Raw genomic sequence first — 23,696 nt, 5'->3', positions numbered from 1 at the left:
AGCAACGCCCTCTTCCTGGCGGCCCCAGAAGCCACCATTAATGTTCTTCAGAGAACACAAAATGCCGCTGCAAGGATTCTGACAGGAACCCCTCGAAGAGCATCAGCCAAACCAGCCCTAAAGGCACTTCATTGGTTGCCGATCCGAGAAAGGGTCAAATTCAAGGCCCTATGCACCACCCATAGAGCCATGCAAAACCTAGGGCCTCCGATGCTGAAGACCATGCTCTACCCATACAAACCCAACAGGTCCCTTCGTTCCTCTCAAAGTAACCTGGCCACCGTCCACAGAGTAAGGAAAGCCCGCACTGGAGGGCGCCGCTTCTCGGTTACAGCTGCAACTCTGTGGAACGCACTGCCAACCCAGTTACGTGCCGAACCTAACCACATGAAATTCCGGAAGCTACTCAAAACTCACCTTTTTCCACAATAAATCTGTTCCTTCCCCCTCTGCCCCCCCTCCCCTCAGTTGTATATGCAATCTCAGCGCTGGGACGCTCCCGGGCAGCCATGCGCTATATAAATCCCGCTTTCATTTCATTTCATTTCAGGTGCACCACTCCCTCACATCACACATGCTAATCTCAACACTCACCACCGGGCAGACCCATCATGACTCATGGAGCCTGGCACCCCAGCCAGCTCCAGCCAATCACACGCCAGAACCTTCACTGCACAGACAGGCACACTTCTAGAAGTGGCACTTCCACACTAGACACATTCACGCGCGCACACATCATTGCGCAGCATTCAATCTCACGAGTTCGCACATACCAAACTCGAGCCTGCACTCCCCACGCATCAGGAACTAACACGGTCACATACATTCCCCATGCATTCCTATGGGAGGGCAGGCCAGCCTCACTACACGCACGCACTTTACCCTGGGACACAGGGAAAAAGTGCGCCAAGCCAGAAATCACGAACGCCAGGTCGCCATCGAAAGCAAAAAGTTTAGGGGTGAACCAGCCAAAAAAAAAGGCCTGGGTCCAACAAAATGTTAATAATGTTTATTACCATTTCATTTTTCTCTGGGGGCATGTTAACTAGTGGGGCAATGCTTCTGCACCTTAGCGGAGGAATTGCCCCTGCTGATCTTGGATTGACTGTGGCATTATTAACATTGTGCTGCCTCCTTGGCTTGATGAGTTCGCATTATAGCAACAGATTCATGAGGCTTGGAAGGATACGATTCAAGCGAGCTTGGTATTGCGTTCTCTAGCAATATACCAGTAATTTATCCTCCTGACATATTTGTAATATCTAATTTATAGATGAGGTGATACTTGATAAAACGTGTGGCAGACATTTTTTTTGCACACAGTAATACTACCTTACTGATGCAGTGGGCAATATCTTATAAGTACAACGAGTTATTCATAGCATTTTTGTCATGATAAATTGTTGCTGTTTAGGGCAACATAGCACCACAATATGGTTCAGTAAACTGGCCATATTTAGGCACTAAGTTTTTATACTTTAAGGTTGTAGTCTTTTGACATTTGAGTTTATTCTTTCACGGTTTAGGCTCTGTGTTTGAGCCTATACTCTTTCGATAGTTCAGCAAAGTATGCTCATGATACTTAGATAAAGGTATCATGAGAATATTTAACAAAATTCGCTCTGTTGTTGAACACCAGTCTAATATTTGAGCTAAATTATATTACTCCATGGTTTGTAACAGTTAACACTAACAACCTAGTGAGGAGGGTCAGGAAAACTTTAAAAGCGCTCTCGAAGGACTACACAGAAGGATTTGCCAAGTGGAATCTCATTTGGCAGTTTGTGTGCCTGAATAGAAGTTGCAGTGTCCTTGAAGATGCATTTGAATGTGTGTGTGTGTGTTTTTAACTATACAGTATAATGTGTACAACATTTGTAAAGCTACAGACATAAATACTTGAGACAGTTGGTACTTCGGGCAAAATAATGTAGGATATTGGTGAATTGTCTCAAAAATACTAAGCATGATGTCCTAAATACAGTGACATAGTTTGTGATATGATGTGGTGATAACTGTGCTTTTTTTATTCTTAAAGTTCATGCTTGTAACATAGCTCATTGGAGTAGTTAAGGGGAGTCTCTGCAGTTAGATGGACAAAGGCTGCAAGTTATAGTCAAATGTGTTTTAAAGGGTCGTCAAACGTAGAGAAAGAAACCCACTCCCTTTGCCCTTTTCTGTATCTCTAGCAATCATCCACAAACAATAGGCGTACTAGAGTGTTTAATGATAGAAGCTATAGGTTTGGGCTATTGTGACATCATTCACATGACACCCATTTAAAAATCCATTTAATTCATGTTTTGGCTACAACATAGGTTAGAGTGCCTAGTGAATTTCCATTTCCTGTTCTCTTTATTCACTTTTTTGAAGAAGAGAAATTACTTCTTCGAATGCATTCATAAGTGCTTTTCCGGCTTTCCAGCCACAACCCAGCCTGCATAGAACATGTTTATTATAGAACAGATTCTTATTTTTCTCAAAGTACACCCCTCCCATGGTAAATATTATGAAGGCAGCGAGAGATTAACTTTTAGAAACAATGACTTGCATATGCTTGAAATTAATTCTGACTTTTAACTTAATCAGCTGATGCTTCTGTAGCTATTTTCTTATGCCTCAGCAACTCATGGAAAGTGTTTGCCTATCCTTAATACTGACGCAGTGCTCTCTTCCTATGACTGAGGATTTCAAGTGCACAGTTCATCTTCTGTCGCTTCTGGCCCTGCTGATATAGAAGCTCTCTTTTAGGTCCTCTTTTCTAAGTTAGTATTTCTTGAATTAGATCCTGCTTAGTAGGAATTGACCCCCCTCTACCAGATTTTCCCAGTGATTACTCCGCAAGAGTGCAGACTACAATATAACCGGGATCACCAGGTTGTCACAAGGATTGTTCGGCATGAGTGAAGGCTGAAATGTCCAAGGGAACCCCAGCCTTCACTGAAAGCAGCATGGCAGCCGTCTGTAAGTCAGTGTTTGCTTTCTGTAAACTCTCTTACTTGGATACAGGTGTCACAGGAATAAGTGAATCGCCCATTCAGAATTACTACTAGTAAAAGCATGCACATTAAAGCCCATGTCGTGTATGCTTTTTTGTTGTTTCAGCATGTTTTGCACTCTAGAGGGTTTTTAATTCACTTTTGTTCCTTATTATACTTGTATCCCTTTTGTGCATGAGCTGTCATGTTATCTGGTCTAGCATTTTAACACTCACACGCTGCCTGGCTGCATTTATTTTCCTAGCCTGGAAGGGGTGTGGCATTAACCACAACTGCTGTGAAGGGGATTATTAAAAAATGATCTCAACTCGTAGAAGACAATGCTCAGAAGAGTCTTTCTTACAGACCACCATTTCTACTGGCATGTTAAATTGCTAGAATATTAGACTTAAAAACGTTTTCTAAAAAACTTAAACTGGCATTGACTTTAATTAAAATATCTACCACAAAACAATATTGTAATGTATGTTAATCATATGTTTGGTGATTGTGTTCCTAAAATTATGGTTCAGTGTACTTGTTGGGTAGATTTACTGTCTTTGTGTTGATGATGAAATTGGTTTCGGTCATGTAGTGACTGAGCTTTAGATGTGTGTCAATTGCAACATGTTTTTAAAGGTAAACATTTGATACTGGTATTCTAAACTGCAGTAGAATTGCAAACCAATAAACTTGGATGCCAACACCTTTTACTTCCTTGTGTTTTGGGAGTTACTGCATTGCGTATCATACATATGATATTACTGCGTAGTTCTGGTTTAGTAAATAGGATGTCCAGAATTTAAATATTTATTCAAATTGCTTATTTTTATCTCTGCAGAAAATTTCAAGAGCAAGAATGCCCTCCATCCCCAGAGCCAACACGGAAAGAGAAAGACAAGAAAGGCTGCCACTGTGTCATATTCTGAGGATCTCATTGGTCACTATCTACTGCCATCACAAATGTCCTTCATCTCATCGTTTTCCACCACATTTCCTAGCCATCTCAACTTCAATGTGCATGCCCCATTTTCGTTCCACTGACAGCCTTGGCCAATAAGCTGGCTACATGCAGTCCTTGAGAAATACCTTACTCAGGGTTACTAAGTTCAAAACACTATGGCTCCTTCATTAAAACACAAAGGTCACAACTTTGGAATGGTTGGTACAGTGTAATATTTAATTGTAAAACAAAGCTATCAAAACGCAGGCTCCAAACAAAAACTTTGAGGGATTAAGATTGTGATATTTTGAGTCGCTGTCCTTTTTATTTTTCATCAGTTACTCTTTATACCTCTCATCAAGGGAAATCTGTAGGGGGTAGAAAAAGTAGTAAGGGCTTGTTGGCATTGTACTTTTCATTTAAAACAAATTACAAATTAGTTTGCCTTAAGAAACCAACACTGAATTTAATTGCCAAATCAAAATGGTCTTAGCTCGAGCGGGTGCTGAAGCTTTCTTTCAGTGCCAAAATGGGTGCCTGCTGTATTTATTATATTGAGCAAAAGAGAGCCCATAAGTTATTCAGCTCCTTTCATACACTAGATCTGACTGGACTTCGGCGCTTCAGTTAAATGAGACATGTCACATCAGTGTTTGAATGATTTTGGGAGAAAAGAAGGTGGACTTTTGAGTTTCTTTGTCTTCCTTTAATGCAAGTCTTTCTGGGTGAGCGATGTAAGAAAAAAAAATGTTGTTTTCTTTTAATGTAATATAAAAATATGGAATTGCTCTTTCCATTTTAAGAGATGATTAAATGTTTTTGCTATATACTTTTATACATTATTTTCTTATCAAACTAGTTAACAAGTATTTTTATATGTTTGTAAGCCGATATGCCTTCAAAGCATAACTTGTGTATATGTAAAGATAAGTATTTAATTCTCACTGATCAGTTTTAATTGACAAGATTATAGGTCAGCCTATCAGAGCAACAGTAAAATTGTACCCCCTACTAAATCATTTATGATTGTGCTTCTTCAGGACATACATGTACCTGCTAAATGTAGCTTCATGGAGTAAAAATGATGTCATACTTAAGTCACTGTCAGTATCAATTGTTAACGATTTGACTATTATGTGAAGTATTAGAAAATTGTAAAATTGTTAACAGAAACATATTTAGTTTGATTGTGGATGGGTTTTGAATATGAAGTGTGTGGATTGTGTTTAAACAATTCAAATTATGTTCCCTGATTCAAAATACTGAGCGGTATTGCACAGTTGTCACCCTGATGCGTGTGCACAACAAGTTAATGACGTTTTGATTACAAAGCATACCCATGTATAGCTTCAGGTGCTAGAATTAAAGATGACCTACCCATTATAAATAAACAATATGAGTCCCCTTTTATTGTCTTGTGTGCCTTGTAGAAGATTCAAATTATATATTCTTTGTATCTGACTTAAGAGTTAATGGTCAATGGTTTTGTCGTTATCCGAGTTATTAACCATTTGTTTTTATTCAGGTCACAGAGATAGTCTCTCAAACCCTGTTTACGTTTTGTGGTTCATCATTGACTATCTGCAGCCTCCAATGTGTGCCCTCGTATTTGGCAACATATGTTCTTTACCACACGGTTAAGATTACCTTGACCACTAATCCTTGAAGGTTTTGTTTGGCTCAGCATCTTGTATCCAGATCAGTGACTTCTATCCACAGTTGATACATTATGTTGAATTCATATTACATTCAAGATGCCCCTTTTTAGGTCTTGACTGAGAGAACGCAAGTTATTTACTTGCTTCTCATTTGTTAATGTGTGGAGCCTTCACTTCCTCTTTTGTGTTTGGCCCGTGCCTGGAGCACGGCAAAGTACTTGTGTCCTTCCACTGCCTGCGTGTTAGGAGGTACTTTTTTCTTTTTGTTGAAGCACTCAGAGTGCATGTGTATAGGAGCTGGCTTCCTCCTATTCTTCTCTGACCCCCCCTATTCATGTTGTTGCTGACCCCCTTCTGCTGTCTATGGTGTTTCTTGACTCCTCCTTCTCTCCAGGTTGTTGCCTGCCCCAACCCACCGTCTGTGTTGTTACTTGACCCCACCTGCTCTGTGTTGTTGCTCTCCCTTCCCTTTCTCCGTTGTTGCTTGCCCCCTGCCACTGTCCGTGTTGTTGCTTACCCCTACCCGCTGTCCATGTTGTTGCTGGACCCCACCTGCCCTCCTTCCATTCTATGTTGCCCCCCACCTACCAAAAATGCACTATGGCAGGGAAACTGCTGGCCATGTATTAGCGCTTCCTGCCCACCGACTAACCTCCTTCCTACCAGCAATAAAAAGAAAAAGCGCATGATGCAGCCAGTACCGACTACATCATAGCATTGTTTTTTTAAAGACTTGTAGCCATGCTCCTGCATAATATGGCTAAACATTGACAAAGAACACCAGTAGCTCTTGTCTCCATGAAGAGACCTATTGGCTTTCCCACTGATTGTTTACAATTGACTACACCATTTCTTTTTGTCCCTCGCTACTACCCCTCTATGCCTTCATTCTCCTTTTTGCCACCTGCCTCCAGTGCCCCCGAACTATTTTTTTTCTGCCTTTTTTGTTTTCTACTTTTATATATCGTAGCCCCTCTGCCTTCAAACGGTTATTTTGCTCACCTTGTCCGAGCAGTCATTTTCAGTTTGTGTGCAAGATATAGCTTCAAATGACTTAGCTGAGAGCTGGTAAAGAACCTACAGTTTTATATTTTGCACATTAAATCCGTACATGTTATCAATCCACAAATCCCCTTTATTCCTTTTTCTATTTTACCCTCTCTCTATTTGAGTCATCACATCCAACCAATTCCCTTTCCTATGTAGCCAATGGTTATTGCTCTTTATATGAATGCAACGTATTGTCTTTCAATAAGTAAAATATTTTTTTCTCACATATACTCTGAAATCCTTACCACTATAATATTCCTATTTCTGTTACATTTGAATTCCCTTCTAACTTTTTTTAGTTAAACATATTACTTTAAAACCAAAGATACAAGTTTGGTCTCAGTGAATGTGTTCTTCCAGGATGTCAAATAAAACTTACAACACTAATAAAGAAGTATCACCATACACTGTTAGAAACATCATAACATTTGCGTGTTTGAGATAGAATATGGCAACATATGATATATCTTTCATGTGTACAAATGTCCGTAATCTGGTATGAGATAAAATACTATCCTTGACATCCTGGAAGTCTAGAAAAGTAGAGAAGGCCTTTGAAAAGAAATGAGGGCAACATGGAAGAGAGAAGGGTATAGTCATGGACTAAAGGAGAATAGTGCATTTAATTCGAGATAGATTGATGGAGAAGCATAAATCAAACAATCAGGGTTTTGTACTGCGCACTACTCACCCGTGAGGGTCTCAAGGCGCTGGGGGTGGGTGTGAGCAACTCTGTTGGAGTCATTCAAAGAGTAAGGTGTTGAGGTCCTTCCTGAATTGGTGCACTGTCGGGCTCCGTTTGAGGTGAAGGGGGAGTTCGTTTCAGGTCTTGGCTGCGAGGTAGGAGAAGGATCTCCCACATGCTCTGTGCTTGTAGAAGCGTGGGACGGTGACCAGGGAGAGGTCGGCTGAGCGGAGGTTTCTCTTGGGGGCATGGAAGAGAGATTCGGTTGTTGAGCTATTGGGGTCCGGTGTTGTGGAGGGCCTTTAAAGCCTGTGTGAGCAGCTTGAAAGTTATTCTTCTTCCGTCGTGGAGCCAGTGGAGGTTGCAGAGGTGTTGGATGAGAGTGGTTGTGCCATGTGATATCGAGGATCAATCTGGCTGTGGCGTTATGGACGGTCTGAAGTTTGCAGAGGAATTTTTTGTTGATCCAAGCATGGAGAGCTTTGCCGTTGTCCAGTCTGCTTGTGATGAGTGACAGTTTTCCTGGAGTCGGGCGATCCACTTGAACGTCTTGTGTAGAATGCGGAGGCTGTTGAAGCAGGCGGAGGAGGCACAGCGGATCTGGTGATTCAGTGAGTGATGAGTCCAGAATGATGCCAAGGTTGTATGCATGGTCCGTAGGGGTGGGTGAGGGCCACCAGGTGTTGTCCCATTCAGAGGGGGTGGAGCCGAGGATTAGGACTTCTCTTTTCTCCGAGTTGCGTTTCAGGCAGCTGTTCCTCATTCAGGCCACAACAGCTTTCATCCCTTCTTGGAAATTGTGCCTGGTGATGTCGGGTTCCTTGGTGAGGGAGAGGATGAGCTGGGTGTTTTCGGCGTACGAGACAATGTTGAGCCCATGGTTTCTGACGATGGTTGTGAGGGGGGCCATGTAGATGTTGAAGAGTGTTTGGCTAAGGGAGGATCTTTAGGGTTCTCTATGTCTGATCTCTGTCGGTTCTGAGAGGAAGGGAGGGAGTCTTATTCTCTGTGTTCTGCTTGAGAGGAATGATCATAGCCAGTCTAAGGCCTTTCCTTGGATGCTGGCGTCGTGGAGCCTGGTGGCTAGTGTGTGGTGGGAGATGGTGTTGAAGGCTGATGATAGGTCCAGGAGACTGAGGGCTGCCGTATGGCCTTGGTCGAGGAGGGCATGGATGTCTGCGGTGGTGGCGAAGAGGGCATTCTAAGTGCTGTGGTTGCTGCAGAATCCGGAGGTGTCTAGGATGTTGTTGGTTTACATGAAGCTTGTTAGCTGGGTGTTGACGGTCTTTTCGATGACTTTGGCTGCAAATGAAAGAGGTGAGATGGGCCTGAAAGTCTTGAGGTTCGTCGGGTCTATGGAGGGATTCTTTAGGAAGAGGTTGACTTCGGTGCATTTCCAGTTGTCGGGGAATGTGGCTGTCTCGAGGGAGCAGTTGATAGTTTGACTCAGCTCGGGTGCTATGGCATTGTGGCCCTGTGGAAGATGTGCGGCAGGCAGGGGTCAGAGGGTGCTCGCAGTGGATGCTCTTCATTGTCTTTAGGCTGTCTTCTGTTGTGAGAAGGGTCCAGGTGAGAAGGGTCTGTTGGGTGGTATTATTGGGGGTTGGGGCGGGACAGTGTTCTTGGTCGAGGAAGTTGTCGTAGAGCGTCTTGATCTTGAGGTGAAAGAAGGAGCTGAGTCTGTTGCAGAGCAAGAAAGAGACTGTGCACAGGTATCTTACCAGGGTTCATCCTGTGGGTGGGGTAATAATGTAATACACGTCTTGACAGAAGGTGCTACAAGTGAGCCACATGCAAAAACAACAGTTGATGGACAGAATGCAGAACAATGTCGTACATTCACCCCAGTACAGAGATCTGTGCCTAAATCCATCGTTTTTTTGCTCACCACACCAACCCAGTTCAGACATGGCCATATGCAAATCAGCCTTGACCCTGTGCCTCTTGGGAACAGTCAAGCCCGAACTGCAAAGCCTTGTCTTTCTTGGACCGGAATCAAGCATCCTAGGACCGGTTTCTGGCTATCAGCCGTCATCAGCCAGGATAGCTTGACTCCAGTGTTGTGGAGAGCACGGGACTCACGTCTGAGCATGCCCATCCCACTCGGGTGACAAATGCAAAAACAACAGGGTCCCAGGAGAGGTGGCTGAAGAAAAGGTACCCGTGATCCGGCCCTGCAGGAGGTCCAGCTGCATGTTTCTGGGGGAGACCTCAAGCACCTACTACGGCAGTGGGAAGATGCCCCGGATACCGTCTCTGCCCTGCATCTCTCTGGAGTCAGGTAGGTCCGAAAACCCCCAAACCTTCTGTATGGTTCGTGGGTGCGGTTTGGCAGTCATGTTGGGGCTCTTGCTACTGCTGGGACCTGCTGCAGGAAAAGATCTTTACTTGCGAGTAAACCAGGGAGAGTTTCAGCCGTATCAGTCAGTGCCTTGCATGACTTTGGACTGTCTCAGTGAGAGAGAGAACCGACATGATGCATAAACCGTCTACATTACTCTGATATCCTTCGGGATCAAGTTTGCGCTATGTAAAACTTTATCAATAAAAAATAAAATAAAAATGTATGACATTGTTCTGCATTCTGTCCATCAGCTGTTGTTGTTTTTTTTTTATTTATAAAGTTTTATATAGCGCAAACTTGATCCCGAAGGATACCAGAGCGCTTTACAATTTGAGGCAAAGGTAACAAATCAGAACATTATATGTTTTAAACTAGTACACGCAGATCGTTTCTTTCAGAGGCTAATGATTCATCAGAGGTTACTTAGCAGCGTTTCCCGCAGAGGCGAATGGAGCCCTTCCACACCCATGCTGAAACATTATACATTATAAATGCTCTGGCTATTTGAGTGAATTAATACTATTCTCAGCGGACACGATACGGGAAAATACCTCTGGAGTAGTTCAATTCATACACAAATCAAGCAGATTTCTAAAGGTAGTGGAGAGAGAAAATGATGTCTTATTCTGTTCTACTGCGTGGCTAGAAATGTCAGTATAGCAAACAACCGCCGTAAACTCTATTACCATGCAAGCAATCCATAAAAATGTGATAACCATGTAAGTGATGGTACTTCTACATTAAGCGGCGGTGAACGGATGCATTCACTGAAATAAAGTATTAGCACTCGGGAAAGGCCTTATTTCCCCTTCTGCTGTGTTTTTTCTAGCTCCTCCACTTGACCTCTAGTTAATGGGGCGTTTGTACGGATGTTCTACCTATGATTTAGTCAGTCCCTGTTCTCGGAACACTATGTGAGTTATGGGTGTGCTTATCTGTTTTTCGCTTTTACAGTTCTTCCCCTCTGGGGTTCGGAGGTCAACTATATTCTGCGGTCGGAAATCTAGTTGGCTTCAGTTATGGCCTAGTTAGTACTGTTATATTTTTCGTTACCACCCCCCCCCCCACCCCAACCCCCCCCCGCATTGAGGGGATCATGTCTCTCTCTCTCCACATCATGTTTTGGCACTGCAAGATGACTACTATTTCTCAAACATCTGACCAGTGCCACCGAGGATGGATAGATCACGTTGACAGAACATGCCTTGACCTCCACCCCCTCCCCCCACTCAGCACCTCTGTACTGGGAGCAAAGTTATGGCCCTGCCACTGCATCACCTCAGTTCAGTTACTTTCAACCCGTGGGGTTCCCGGGCCTAATCTATACACTCGAGCTGTGCACCATCTGACTGATTTTTCTACCCTTTCTTACGAATACAGCTTTGCGAGACCTTCTCTTGCACTGAGACTTCTCATTTGAGGTAATGTAGACGGTTTATACATCGTGCCAGTTCTCTCTCTCACTGAGACAGTCCAAAGTCATGCAAGGCACTGACTGATACGGCTCACCCCAGTACAGAGATCTGGGCCTAAATCCATCGTTTTCTTGCTCACCACACCAACCCAGTTTAGACATGGCCATATGTAAATCAGCCTTGACCCTCACGTCTGAGCATACCCGTCCCGCATATGGTAATGTCTGAACTGGGGTGGTGGAGTGAGCTAAAGAATGGTGATGGATTAAACCCAGATCAGTTGACTGGGGGTGAGTGTTTGATTTGCTCAAACGCTCCGTCCATCATCCCCTTTTGTATCGCTTTGTTCACCCTAAGTTGGCAGGGTATGCTCAGACGTGAGTCCCTTGCTCACTTTGCCACTGGATTCAAGATAGCCTGGCTGATGAGGGTTATGAACCCGAAACCGGTGCCAGGATGCTTGTTTCCGGTTCAGGGAAGACATGGCTTGGCAGTTCGGGCTGGACTGTTCCCATGAGGCACAGAGTCAGACTGATTTGCATGCGGCCATGTCTGAACTGGGGTGGTGGAGTGAGCTAAAGAATGGTGATGGATTAAACCCAAATCAGTTGACTGGGGGTGAGTGTTTGATTTGCTCAAACGCTCTGTCCATCATCCCCTTTTGTATCTATCACAAGTGAGCCACATAAGATCTAACCGAGTGGTGATTTGGTCTAATATCTAGGACCCACCTGGAATCCATGTGTGAGAGAGTTGGAGGCTGGGCTCTGGATCAGATCTGTTGGTGGTATTAGATTAAAGGTGTTTTTGATTACTGGAGGTACAGTTCACGCCTACCTGCATAGCATACCCACTCTCAATATTAGTGGTGAGATAATCTTTGAGCATTTTTCCAATTACAGTCAATCAATCAATCATGGACATTTATAGAGCGCACTACTTACCCGGAGGGTCTCAAGGCGCTTGGGGGGGGGGGGGGGTGCTGCTACTGCTCGAACAGCCAGGTCTTGAGCTTCTTCCTGAAGGAGAGGTGGTCTTGGGTCAGGCGCAGGTCGGTCGGGAGGGAGTTCCAGGTCTTGGCGGCCAAGTAGGAGAAGGACCTTCCTCCTGTTGTCGTTCTTCGGATGCGGGGGACGGCGGCGAGGGCGTGACTGGTTGATCGGAGATGGCGTTTGGGAGCGTAGAAGTTGATGCGGTTGTTGAGGTAGCTCGGGCCTTGATCGTGTAGGGCTTTGTGTGCGTGGGTGAGGAGACGGAAGGTGATTCTCTTGTTGATGGGGAGCCAATGCAGGTCTCTCAGATGTCCGGAGATGTGGCTGTGTCGTGGGATGTCGAGGATGAGTCTGGCTGAGGTGTTCTGGATCCGCTGGAGTCTCTTCTGGAGCTTGGCGGTGGTTCTGGTGTAGAGGGCGTTGCCGTAGTCCAGTCGGCTGGTGACGAGGGCCTGGGTGACCGTCTTCCTGGTCTCAGTGGGGATCCACCGGAAGATCTTCCGTAGCATGCGCAGGATGTTGAAGCACGACGAGGAGACGGCGTTGACTTGTCTGGTCATGGAGAGGGAGGAGTCCAGGATGAAGCCCAGGTTGCGTGCGTGGTCTGTTGGTTTGGGAGCGGTGCCCAGGGCGGGGGCCACCAGGAGTCGTCCCAGGCGGAGGGCGAGGAGCCCAGGATGAGGACTTCCGTCTTGTCCGAGTTCAGTTTCAGGCGGCTGGTCGTCATCCACTCGGCTACGTCTTTCATCCCTTCGTGAAGGTTGGCTCTGGCGGCGGCGGGGTCGTTGGTCAGGGAGAGGATCAGCTGGGTGTCGTCAGCATAGGAGATGATGTTGAGGTTGTGTTGGTGTGCGATGGCCGCGAGGGGGCTCATGTAGACGTTGAAGAGGGTGGGGCTCAGCGAGGATCCTTGAGGGACGCCGCAGATGACTTCGGTGGCCTCTGACTTGTACGGTGGTAGGCGGACTCTCTGTGTTCTTCCGTCGAGGAAGAAGATGATCCATTCCAGTGCCTTCTCCTGGATTCCGACGTTGCTGAGGCGCTGCACAAGGGTGCGGTGGCAGACAGTGTCGAATGCCGCGGAGAGGTCTAGGAGGATGAGGGCCGCTGTTTCTCCGTTGTCCATCAGGGCTCGGATGTCATCGGTGGCAGCGATGAGGGCGGTCTCGGTGCTGTGGTTGGCTCGGAAGCCAGACTGTGAGGGGTCGAGGGATCCATTGGTCTCGAGGAAGGCGGCCAGCTGTTTGTTGACGGTCTTCTCGATGACTTTGGCTGGAAACGGGAGGAGCGAGATGGGGCGGTAATTCTTGAGTTCGGTGGGGTCCGCTGTTGGTTTCTTTAGTAGAGCGCTGAGTTCGGCGTGCTTCCAGCTCTCCGGGAAGGTGGCGGTGTCGAAGGAGGTGTTGATGATGTCCCGCAGGTGGGGTGCGATGACAGCGTCGGCCTTGTTGAAGACGTGGTGAGGGCAGGGGTCGGTCGGAGATCCGGAGTGGATGGAGTTCATCGTGCGGACGGTGTCTTCGGTGCTGATCGGAGTCCAGGCGCGGAGGGTGGTGGTGGGGGGCGGTGGTTCGGTCGTGGCGTGCGTCGGTTGAGTGCTGAAGCTGTTGTGTATGTCCGCGATCTTGTTGTGGAAGTAGGAGGCGAGGGAGTTGCAGAGGTCTTGCGATGGGGTGATGTCGTTGCTTCCGGCGTTGGGGTTGGAGAGCTCTTTCACGATGTTGAAGAGTTCCTTGCAGTTGTGTGCGTTGTTGTCCAGCCGGTCCTTGAATGCAGTTTTCTTGATGGCGCGGATCAGTTGGTGGTGTTTCCGGGTGGCGAGCTTGAGGGTGGTCATGTTGTCCGGTGTTGGCTCCCTTCTCCAGGCTTTCTCGAGGGCTCGGCAGTTCTTCTTGGAGCTCGTGAGTTCGTCGGTGAACCATGGGGCCTTCTTGCTGCCGGGTCTGCTGGGCGGGGTCCTCAGTGGGGCGAGTTCGTCCGCGCAGTTGCTGATCCACTTCGTGAGGTTGTCGGCGGCCCGGCTGGGGTTTGCTGAGCTGGTGGGAGGGTGCTGGCTCAGGGAAGCGGCGAGCTGGTCGGCTGTGATCTTGTTCCAGCTTCTTCGAGCAACCTGTTGCTGGTGGTGGTGGATCGTCGTTCTTCTGAAGGTGAAGTGGACGCAGCTGTGGTCCGTCCAGTGGAGTCCAGTGGCGTGGCTGAAGGCGATGTCTTTGCTGGATGAGAAGACGGCATCAAGTGTGTGTCCGGCGAGGTGGGTGGGGGTGGACACCAGCTGCTTGAGTCCGAGGTTGGCGAGGTTGTCGAGCAGGGTGGTGGTGTTGCGGTCGTTGTTGTTCTCCAGGTGGAAGTTGATGTCCCCCAGGAGGATGTAGTCAGCGGAGGGGAGGGCATGCGGGCTGACGAAGTCGGCGATGTCCTAGCTGAATTGTGTGCGTGGTCCCGGGGGTCGGTAGATCAGGGTGCCTCTGAGGGTGGTCTTCGGGTCGGTGTGGATCTGGAAGTGTAGGTGTTCGGCGGTAGTCAGGGTGTCGTCGGTGTTGGTCGTGATGTGGATGGTGTCCCTGTGGATGATGGCGATGCCTCCTCCAGTCTGGTTGACGCGATCTCTCCGCGTGATCTTGTATCCCTCTGGGATGGGGATGGCGATGTCGGGCGCTGAGGAGTCGTTCATCCAGGTTTCCGTGAGGAAGGCGACGTCAGGGGCTGTGGTGTCGAGGAGGTTCCAGAGTTCGATGGCGTGTCTGTGGACGGAGCGGGTGTTGAGCAGGATGCACTTGAGGTGGTTGCTGCTGGTGTTCGGCTTGGCGGGTGCTGGTGCGGGGCAGGTCCAGATGCAGGTGAACTTGCAGGCGTGGCAGCTGAAGGGTCTGTGGGTGCGTCTCGGGGTGGCTCGGTAGCATCACGGGACTCGGCCGGTGTTGAGTGCGTTGAGGGTGGCGGCGGTGTACGTCCGGCGGGTGGGCTGGGGTCCTCGGGGGCCAGGGGTTCGAGCGCTGGGCGCGGTCCAGGCGCAGACGGGCTTACCTTTGGCGTGCCTTCGGCGCGATTAGGGCGCGCCCGCTGCGCGTGCACGCTGCGCGTTGGCCACTCTGCCATATGAGGAGAGTGGGGGGGGCGGAGCGAGGGAGGGGCCGTTGGGAGGGGGAGCGGGGTGGCGAATGGGGATGGCGAGCGAGGGAAGGGGGCGGGGCCGCAGGGGGGCAGCGGCGAGGAGGTGGCGGGAAACGCGGCCGGGGCTGGTCGAGGAGGGGGGAGCACTGGGGGCTAGGGAGAAACGGCGGGGAAAGAAAAGCAAAACGGCGGCGAGGCAAGCAGGTGGCAGGGGGCACAGGAGCTCCGTGGACCAAGCGGATCCGGCGGTCAGGCCCAGCCAAGGGCACAGCTGGTGGCAGGAGGCACTGGAGATCCATGGAAGCGGATCTGGCAGAGATGCGCAGGGCACAGCTCAGGGCAGAGGCGGCACCAGGGGACGGGCTCACTCACGGGGAGTGTGCTCGGGGGGTGACCTGCCCGGAGGGACAGTGGTCACTGCACCTCACTGGCCACAGAGGCCTCTAAGTAGTCTCGTGGGAGGGAGGGGCCGCTGGGAGGGGGAGCGGGGTGGCGAATGGGGATGGCGAGCGAGGGAAGGGGGCGGGGCCGCAGGGGGGCAGCGGCGAGGAGGTGGCGGGAAATGCGACCGGGGCTGGTCGAGGAGGGGGGAGCACTGGGGGCTAGGGAGAAACGGCGGGGAAAGAAAAGCAAAACGGCGGCGAGGCTAGCAGGTGGCAGGGGGCACAGGAGCTCCGCGTACCAAGCGGATCTGGCGGTCAGGCCCAGCCAAGGGCACAGCTGGTGGCAGGAGGTTACAGGGGATGGATTTAGAGGCAGGACTAGTAATAAGTCAATTAGAAACATGTCAATCCTATTTTTTCGTGCTGTTGAACGCCTAGTATAGGCACCTAGGCAGGACCTGGCAGGATGTATTTTTTTTTATCTCAAAAGCAAAGATGTCTTTCAGTTCCATTGCAACCAATAAGCCAAAAGCATACATTTTTCACAGTTGGACATCATGTGTATCAGGATGCCTTTGGTGGATTTGGCGCTTACCTTAAATTGAACCCAAAGACCCCAGAAGTTGGTTAACAAAGCTAACGACCAGCTAAACAATATAATTGTTATATATAACACTATTTTTCTAATATGTAGCAATACACATTTGATTGTTTGTTGCTGTAGGTAATTTATACCTGTTCATACATCATTCATGTACATCTGACTATTGTTGTTTTTGAGAAGCTTATGTCTGTACGAATCTAGCTCTGGTACTGGTAACTTTGTTGCTGGTCTTGGATTTTCAAAGTTGCTTTGATTTAAATTTGTTTTGTCTGTATGAAATGTGGTTGGTGACATTGGTAGTATGAATGAGATGTGCGAGTATGAATGAAGCTGTGTGGGGTGTGAGTAGGAGGTCACCAGACAGAGCATTTTGTGATGAATATTGAGATTTATGTACTTCAAATAACTGTTTTTTTATTTACATGTATATGACTTCAATTGTTCATGTACATGAATCTATTACATTGGTGATTGTGAAGCAATTTTTCAATAAATTGATGTTATTTCAAGCAAAAAATCATCAGAGTTGTATGAGTATTTTTGAATCACAAAGCTCTATTGCGGCTTATTAGGAGTGACACCTTTGTTGTTTATCAGAGTAGGCAGGTGTTTTCATTTTGTTGTGTTGTGCATCAACCCTGTTCCTTACTCATTATTCTGGTCCCATGGGCCCTCTTTTCTGTTGGATGCCTTAGGTGAATTGACAGTGCCAATTTATTGAAATTGGAGTGGTCCAATCTAAATATTTTAAGCGGTCCAAGTGGCATACTAAATTAGCATTCATCTACATTGGGCAATTGAAACAATTACTTATGAATCCAAGAGGATTTTCTTTACACAGTTACAAGATTTATCCTTGATAACTTATTTCAGATGCAGTTCTTTGTGACATCCTTTTTATGTCGAAGCCTACCAGGCAGCACAGCTGTCTGGTTGATGAAGGACATCTTGTCCGCATTCTCAAAACTTCCCAGGGGAGGCATTCCACCCATTGCTTAAGACTTGCCCTGTGGTTTGTAACTCATATTTTCTATCTTACTATTTGCTGGCTTTATTTGTTTTAGGCTATCTATCATATATTTGTCCCTCCTGTGGAGCAAAGCTTGTTCACCAGCGCTCCTTGTATTCTTCCACGAGTCCTTGCTTTCTGTAAACAGGCCTTTAAATTTTCTTCTGGTCTTGTCACATTTGCAGTGTGTTCTAAGACAGAAGTCAAATGTCAGGCTCTGTCTTCCGAGTAGAGCTTGGTGTTTACTTTTTTTCCTCTGACTTCAAAATAGAAGATTTATGTGACAACTTCCCTTTCCTAAGCCCTTCACCAAGGAAGCACAAGCCACAGAAACGACGGCTATCTTTTGTGGAATGGGTAGACTGCTATGCAAGATCCTACCCTTGCTCCTCCAGACTTCGAGGCCAGTAATGATTCAAGACTTGGTACTGTCTCGTTTGGCCATAATAACTCATTATACTTGGGGGCCCCAAAAGGAGTTATCTGTAAATTACAAGTGGTGCAAAATGTGGCTGCACACACACACTGCTTGGAATCCCTAGATATCAGTCAGCTTGCAGGGCCTGAGGGATATTCATTGGCTTCCCATTGCCCAAAGAGTGGAATTTGAATCACTGTGAATTCTGCACCGGGCTTGGCATGAAAATGGTCCACTGATCCTTCAACAACTGATCACTCCCTTCACACTGAATAGACCAATTTGGTCCGTAAATTTACATCTTGCATCAGTCCCAACTATTAAAAAAATGAGATGAGGTCATTGCTCCTTCAGCTAAAATGTTGCAAAGCTTCGGAACTCTTTACCACCAACTATTTGTATGATAGAAGACGATTTATGCTTTCTGAAAACAATCAAAACCGGACTCCTTAAATAGCTTTATCTTTGATGGGCTTGGTCCGCTTGATTAGGATACTGCCTCCTACTCAGAGATGGGATGCCTGCGGGTCACCATGCGCTCTAAAAATGAAGTGAATAGAAATAGAAACTAGTGGCTGGTCTATTCAAAGAGGTCCTTCAATTATACTATATCTGTATGGTTCAGATTTTTATACTTCGGGAGAGTCTTCTATCCTTATCTTCTTTTTCTCCATAGAGGGATTTATGTTGTGTGTTTAATTTTGGTAATGGATTTATCACTTACTGTCATAAGGGCTTCTGCATGTTCTTGTTTGATGTTTTAGTAAGGAATTAAATGTTTATGTCTAAATATGAGGAAGATCAGTTATGTGAGCAGTTTGATTCTCTCACAATGGTTAGCCAAAGCGGGCAGATAGTGGCTCCTTTTTTTTTCTTTGCCACCAGATGCTTTTGATAGCTAAGGTTGAGGTTTGGTGTCCATTTGCAAATCTCCTGCCTCATTTTCTTCCTTGGTTTGGATAGTGCAATATATGTTTTATTGGCTCAAATTAACTTATTATTAATGCTCTGAATGGTCTTGGAGTTTGCAGATTTTCGATTTGCTTACATAGCAACTATTAGAGTGAGGTGCCATCTTGTTGGCATCAATATGACCTACCATATTAAAAATGTTTATCTTGTTCCATTGATGTCTGTTATTCATTTTTATTTTGAGCAGTAATGCCTATATTTTCCTCCATGTCATTGAAAAAGGTGACTCCTGAGTATTTAAGTGTGAAGTGTTACCATTTTAGTCTTTAAACCGCAGTACACAGAGTGTAGTGCATTTTCAGCAACATTATTTCGGATTTATTACCATTCAGACAGTTCCCTGGCAGACATAGTAGGTCTACATAACATCTAAACATGTAATTGCAGAGGTGGACACAAATACAATTAAGTAGTCCACATCAAGAACTGATTTATAAGGCACATATCCAACTATTCTGCTAACTCCTTTCCAATTGATAGGGTTTCGAAGATATGCTTAAAACCGATTAGAAATAAAAGTGAGGATAGTGGACATCTTTGTCTGTTTTCTTAATTCATGATAAAGTAGCCTGAGGCTAGACTATTATACCTAAACTTTGCTTTAGTCTTCTAACAAAGTACCATTACTTTTGTAATGATAGATTGTCCAAGTTTCCACCCGTAAGAATAGCTTACACAAAATACTATAACACTGGATCAAAAGCCTTTTCTTCTTCTTAGGTGATTGAAGTAGTCGTTACGACAGAATGTTTCTCTGGCTTATAACATTTCCGACTGGTGGTGGTGTTAGGCATTCTACCCTTAATCAGTCCTGTCTGGTAAATCTGCAATAAGCCTGTTTGTAAATATTGTGTAAATTTTACATTCTGAGTTTAAAAGTGAAATTGGGCGCTAGCTTAATGTCATTGGGATTAATACCAAAGAAACTTCAAAAGTTGTACCCTTGGCTGTCCCTGTGATTGCAAAACCACTATTTAAGGTGAGTGATCAAGGTTATTTCGAACTTTCTTTTATAATTGTGTAAAAGCTATCTAATCCAGGTTCTTAGCCCTTGGGAGAAAATGTATGGCTTTGAATATTTCATTATCACTCAATAGGGAATTTAGCAGTTCCTTTTGTTATTGTGTAATCCCATGGAAATTACATTTGTCTAGGAAAGATCTAATGTTTGATTTGTCCCTTACTTGCACAATAATGTAGAGTTGTTCAAAGACAAGCTGAATAGTAAAAATTGTCTTTGTTGATGCTACAGTTTTTGATGGTAATTATAAAGGATCTATATTTATTGATCACGTAGTTAGCTAATAATTTAGGTGTAGAAGGTGGGAAAGGAGTACATGATCTCCCCAATCATCTGCACTAATACAAAGAATATTCCCACAATGCCCTGTACCCAAGTTCTAGGAACATGTCAGCAGCTGCTCCTTATGCTATTGTAAATGTTTGCAGACACTGTTTTTCATTTCTCTGCTGTTTTTAGAGATGAGTGATAAATGTAAGGGGGTGACTGGACCTGTGACATAAAGCAGAACATCTTCGTTATGAAGAAGCATGTTGTGACACCGTACCAATCTACAAAAGGTATTGTGTGTTTTAAGTTCAAGCGATAACTTCCTTGAAAACTTTAAAGTTAAAGGGGAGTAAATGTTAAGAATTCAAGACTTGAAATTCAAAAGATACAGCACTACCTTGAACCTAGGTCCCAGCCTGACATAGCCATCTAAGCTTAACTCGCACCACCTCCAATGACAATATCAAACATGTTTTCTGATACAGTACCATATTACAAAATGTACAATACATTTTATCACTAAAACACAGGCATCCGCAAGTGTGAGCACACAACATTGACACAGATTAGTGTATTAATAAATTTCATGCATTAAATGCATAACCCCTTTTTATGCTATCTAATTAATGGATCCAGAATTGTCATCAATCTTATTTTCCTAAATCTGAAACTGGTTAGCTGAGGTTTGACTTGATATCTTATCAGTAATCAACCTCCTTCAATAGTGGCAAACAGAACTTCACATAGCTACTAGACTTTGTGCCAGCTTCACATTTGTTTCCCACATACAAATTTGTAGTAGAAAATCGTCATCTCTAAAGGCACCACGATTGTGGTAGATGACCGCTACAGTGAATCATTCATTTGAGAGCAGGCCATATTGAAAGGTAGGGTCAGTTCAAACTACTACATTAAAGGCCAGTGCTGCTATTGGCCGATCTAACAAGATAGATCAGATGTATGAGGAAACCTCTGAAAAATAGAATCACTTAAAATTATTGAAACGTGTTAACACAGTTAGTTTTAAAGCCAGATAGAAGGGCCTCAAAAGCTGCAATAAACCCTGCTGAAAAACGCCGAAATTGAAATAGGATTCAGCTGAGAGGCATGCATTTAAACAAAATGTAATGCTTGAAAAAGACTTCCGACCTAACATATATTGAAGCCAAGAAAGGGGGGCGCCAGGGGGAAGTGGTACAAAAGGGGGGTGGTGATGGACGGAAGACATGGCTTGGCAGTTCGGGCTGGACTGTTCCCATGAGGCACAGGGTCAGACTGATTTGCATATGGCCATGTCTGAACTGGGGTGGCAGAGTGGGCTAAAGAACGGTGATGGATCAAATCCTGATCTGTTGACTTGGTGTGAGTGTTTGATTGGTTCAGATGCTCCTTCCATCACCACCCCCTTTTGTACCGCTTTGTTCGCCATAAGTTTGGCAGGGTATGCTCAGACGTGAGTCCCTTGCTCACTTTGCCACTGGATTCAAGCAAGCCTGGCTGATGACGGCTGAAATGCCAGAAACCGGTCCTAGGAAGCTTGTTTCCGGACCAGGGAAGACATGGCTTGGCAGTTCAGGCTGGACTGTTCCCATAAGGCACAGGGTCAGACTGATTTGCATATGGCCATGTCTGAACTGGGGTGGCTGAGTGGGCTAAAGAACGGTGATGGATCAAACCCTGATCTGTTGACTGGGTGTGAGTGTTTGATTGGTTCAGATGCTCCGTCCATCACCACCCCCTTTTGTACCGCTTTGTTCGCCATAGGTTTGGCAGGGTATGCTCAGACGTGAGTCCCTTGCTCACTTTGCCACTGGATTCAAGCAAGCCTGGCTGATGACTGCTGAAATGCCAGAAACCGGTCCTAGGAAGCTTGTTTCCGGTCCAGGGAAGACATGGCTTGCCAGTTCGGGCTGGACTGTTCCCATGAGGCACAGGGCCAGACTGATTTGCATATGGCCATGTCTGAACTGGGGTGGCAGAGTGGGCTAAAGAACGGTGATGGATCAAACCCTGATCTGTTGACTGGGTGTGAGTGTTTGATTGGTTCAGATGCTCCGTCCATCACCACCCCCTTTTGTACCCCCGGGGGGGGGGAGAAAGGCAGAAAAAAGTATTAGCACATTATTACACACATTAGAGGGTTCCACGGCAATGGATTGAAATACATGTAGTGGTCTTCTCGTGACAACTAGTTCCGGCCTCATCTGATTTTGCTGCAACCACTGGGTCCGTTGGTGTGTGAAGTGAAATTGTGAGTGTATTTTGCCAGTGTTCTTGACTCCATATTCGGAGAGTGCGTGTCAGTAGAGGCGTGCATGAGTGTCGTCCCCGTGTGTGTCTTCATAGGTCTGTAATCCCGTGATAGACACTGATGAGAGAAAGGTGCGCCGGTTTCAGAACTACCAGCCTACAATGCAAAAGAAAAACGTGAAACCGTGGGGAAAACTTTTCCTAGTGTAACAAGCGGCGAGGGACGTGTGCGGGTCATCGTCCGGAGCTGGCGCGCGCGGGGGGCGCCGAGGACCATGAGTGAAATGGCCAACCGGGGGGGTGGGGTGGAGGGGGCAGGGGAGGGGACGCCCAGCTGGGTCAGCACGACCGAGCCGCAAGAGGGGTCTATTGTCGATCTGCTGCGCCTTGCATGCGGGGGGCCCAGGTGTCTGGTAACTGAGCGGGGTGCCGCGGGAAGGCCTGGGTGTGGGGGGGAGACGGATCTGGGATGTCGTCTGGGGTCGTCTCGTGTTTAAACTGTATGAGCAACTGCACCCATTCTAGAGAGATGGGATTCTTTTGCATCCCCCGACTTCCTCGTCTCTCAGCAGCTCCTCCTCTGCCGCCCCCCATTTGTTCACTGCACCTATACAGGCTGCTTCCGGGGGGCCCGAAGGGGCCCTCCAGTGCATGGCGATAGCTCTTTTTGCCAGTAGAAGGGCAAAGGAGGCGAACTTCGAGTGCAGTTTCTCTGATTTCTTTCTGTTATATGTACCCAACGCACAAGCTTCCCAAGAGTCTATTTGTGGTAGGTTGACTAGCGTATGGAGGTTCTGGTGTATCGTGTTCCAGTATTTGCTGAGGGAGGGGCACTCCCAGAATATGTGTTTAAAATGTGCTGCAGGCAGGCTACAACGCAGGCAAAGAAATGGTGTGTCCGGGTAGTATCGTTGAAGCTTATCCGGCGTGAGGTAATCTCGGTGGAGAATATTAAATTGTATGTTCTTAAATCTCGTGTTTCTGGATACTTTTTTGGGGTATTCCAGGGTGCGTTTCCATTCCGCGTCGTGGTACACCCTACCCACGTCATCCTCCCAGGTCTGTCTCAGGGCGTCCAGGGAGATGTTTGTCAGTTCTCTAATGGCTTTAATGCCACGTTACTAGGTGCCTGCCGGATCCCATTTGTAGTATTGTATGGAGCACCGGGTGTGTGGGTGGTTCCCCTTCTTGTAGGTCCCAGAACTGTCGCGTATTCTCTAGGAGCTGCCTGTGCATGAGGATTTGGCCTTGTGGGAGGCCATACCATTCGACCATTTGGTCGTAGGTGCGCAGTTGTCCGCCCTGGATCAACTCCGCTACCTCTGTGAAGTCATGGTCGGTCCAGGTTTGTAAACTCCTGGTGGTGAAGTGGTGTTCTCCTCTAAGGAGACCCACCAGCGGTAGTAGGGGGGAATAGAGCGGTCTGTCTTTGGAGAGTCGGTGAATGCGCATAATACACTTACGTGCTATAGATATCTGGAGCGGGTGGGTGTGAGACGGTTTAGAACCCGGCAATAACAGGCGTCTGACGACCGGGAGAGGTATCTTGCCGGTGTCTGTTGTAGTTTCCACTATATGGCGCTCTGCCGTCCA

At 46.6% G+C, this 23,696-nt stretch overlaps 1 protein-coding gene across 3 annotated transcripts in view; it reads left to right on the top strand.

The window, feature by feature from the left end:
• RRAS2 (RAS related 2) overlaps positions 1–5,315 on the top strand; it is a 336,038-nt gene extending 330,723 nt beyond the window's left edge. For all 3 annotated transcript variants that reach the window (XM_078681010.1, XM_078681011.1, XM_078681013.1), the window contains one exon: positions 3,820–5,315. In XM_078681010.1, coding sequence (XP_078537136.1) covers positions 3,820–3,907 — 88 coding nt within the window. In that variant the 3' untranslated portion in view covers positions 3,908–5,315. The remainder of the gene's footprint in view (positions 1–3,819) is intronic.
• Positions 5,316–23,696: the final 18,381 nt, after the last annotated feature.

The sequence above is a fragment of the Lissotriton helveticus genome, chromosome 3_1 (genome assembly GCF_964261635.1).
Source record: "Lissotriton helveticus chromosome 3_1, aLisHel1.1, whole genome shotgun sequence".
NCBI lineage: Eukaryota > Metazoa > Chordata > Amphibia > Caudata > Salamandridae > Lissotriton > Lissotriton helveticus.
The sequence above is the reverse complement of the archived record's forward strand: the minus strand, read 5'-3'. Positions and strand labels throughout refer to the sequence as shown.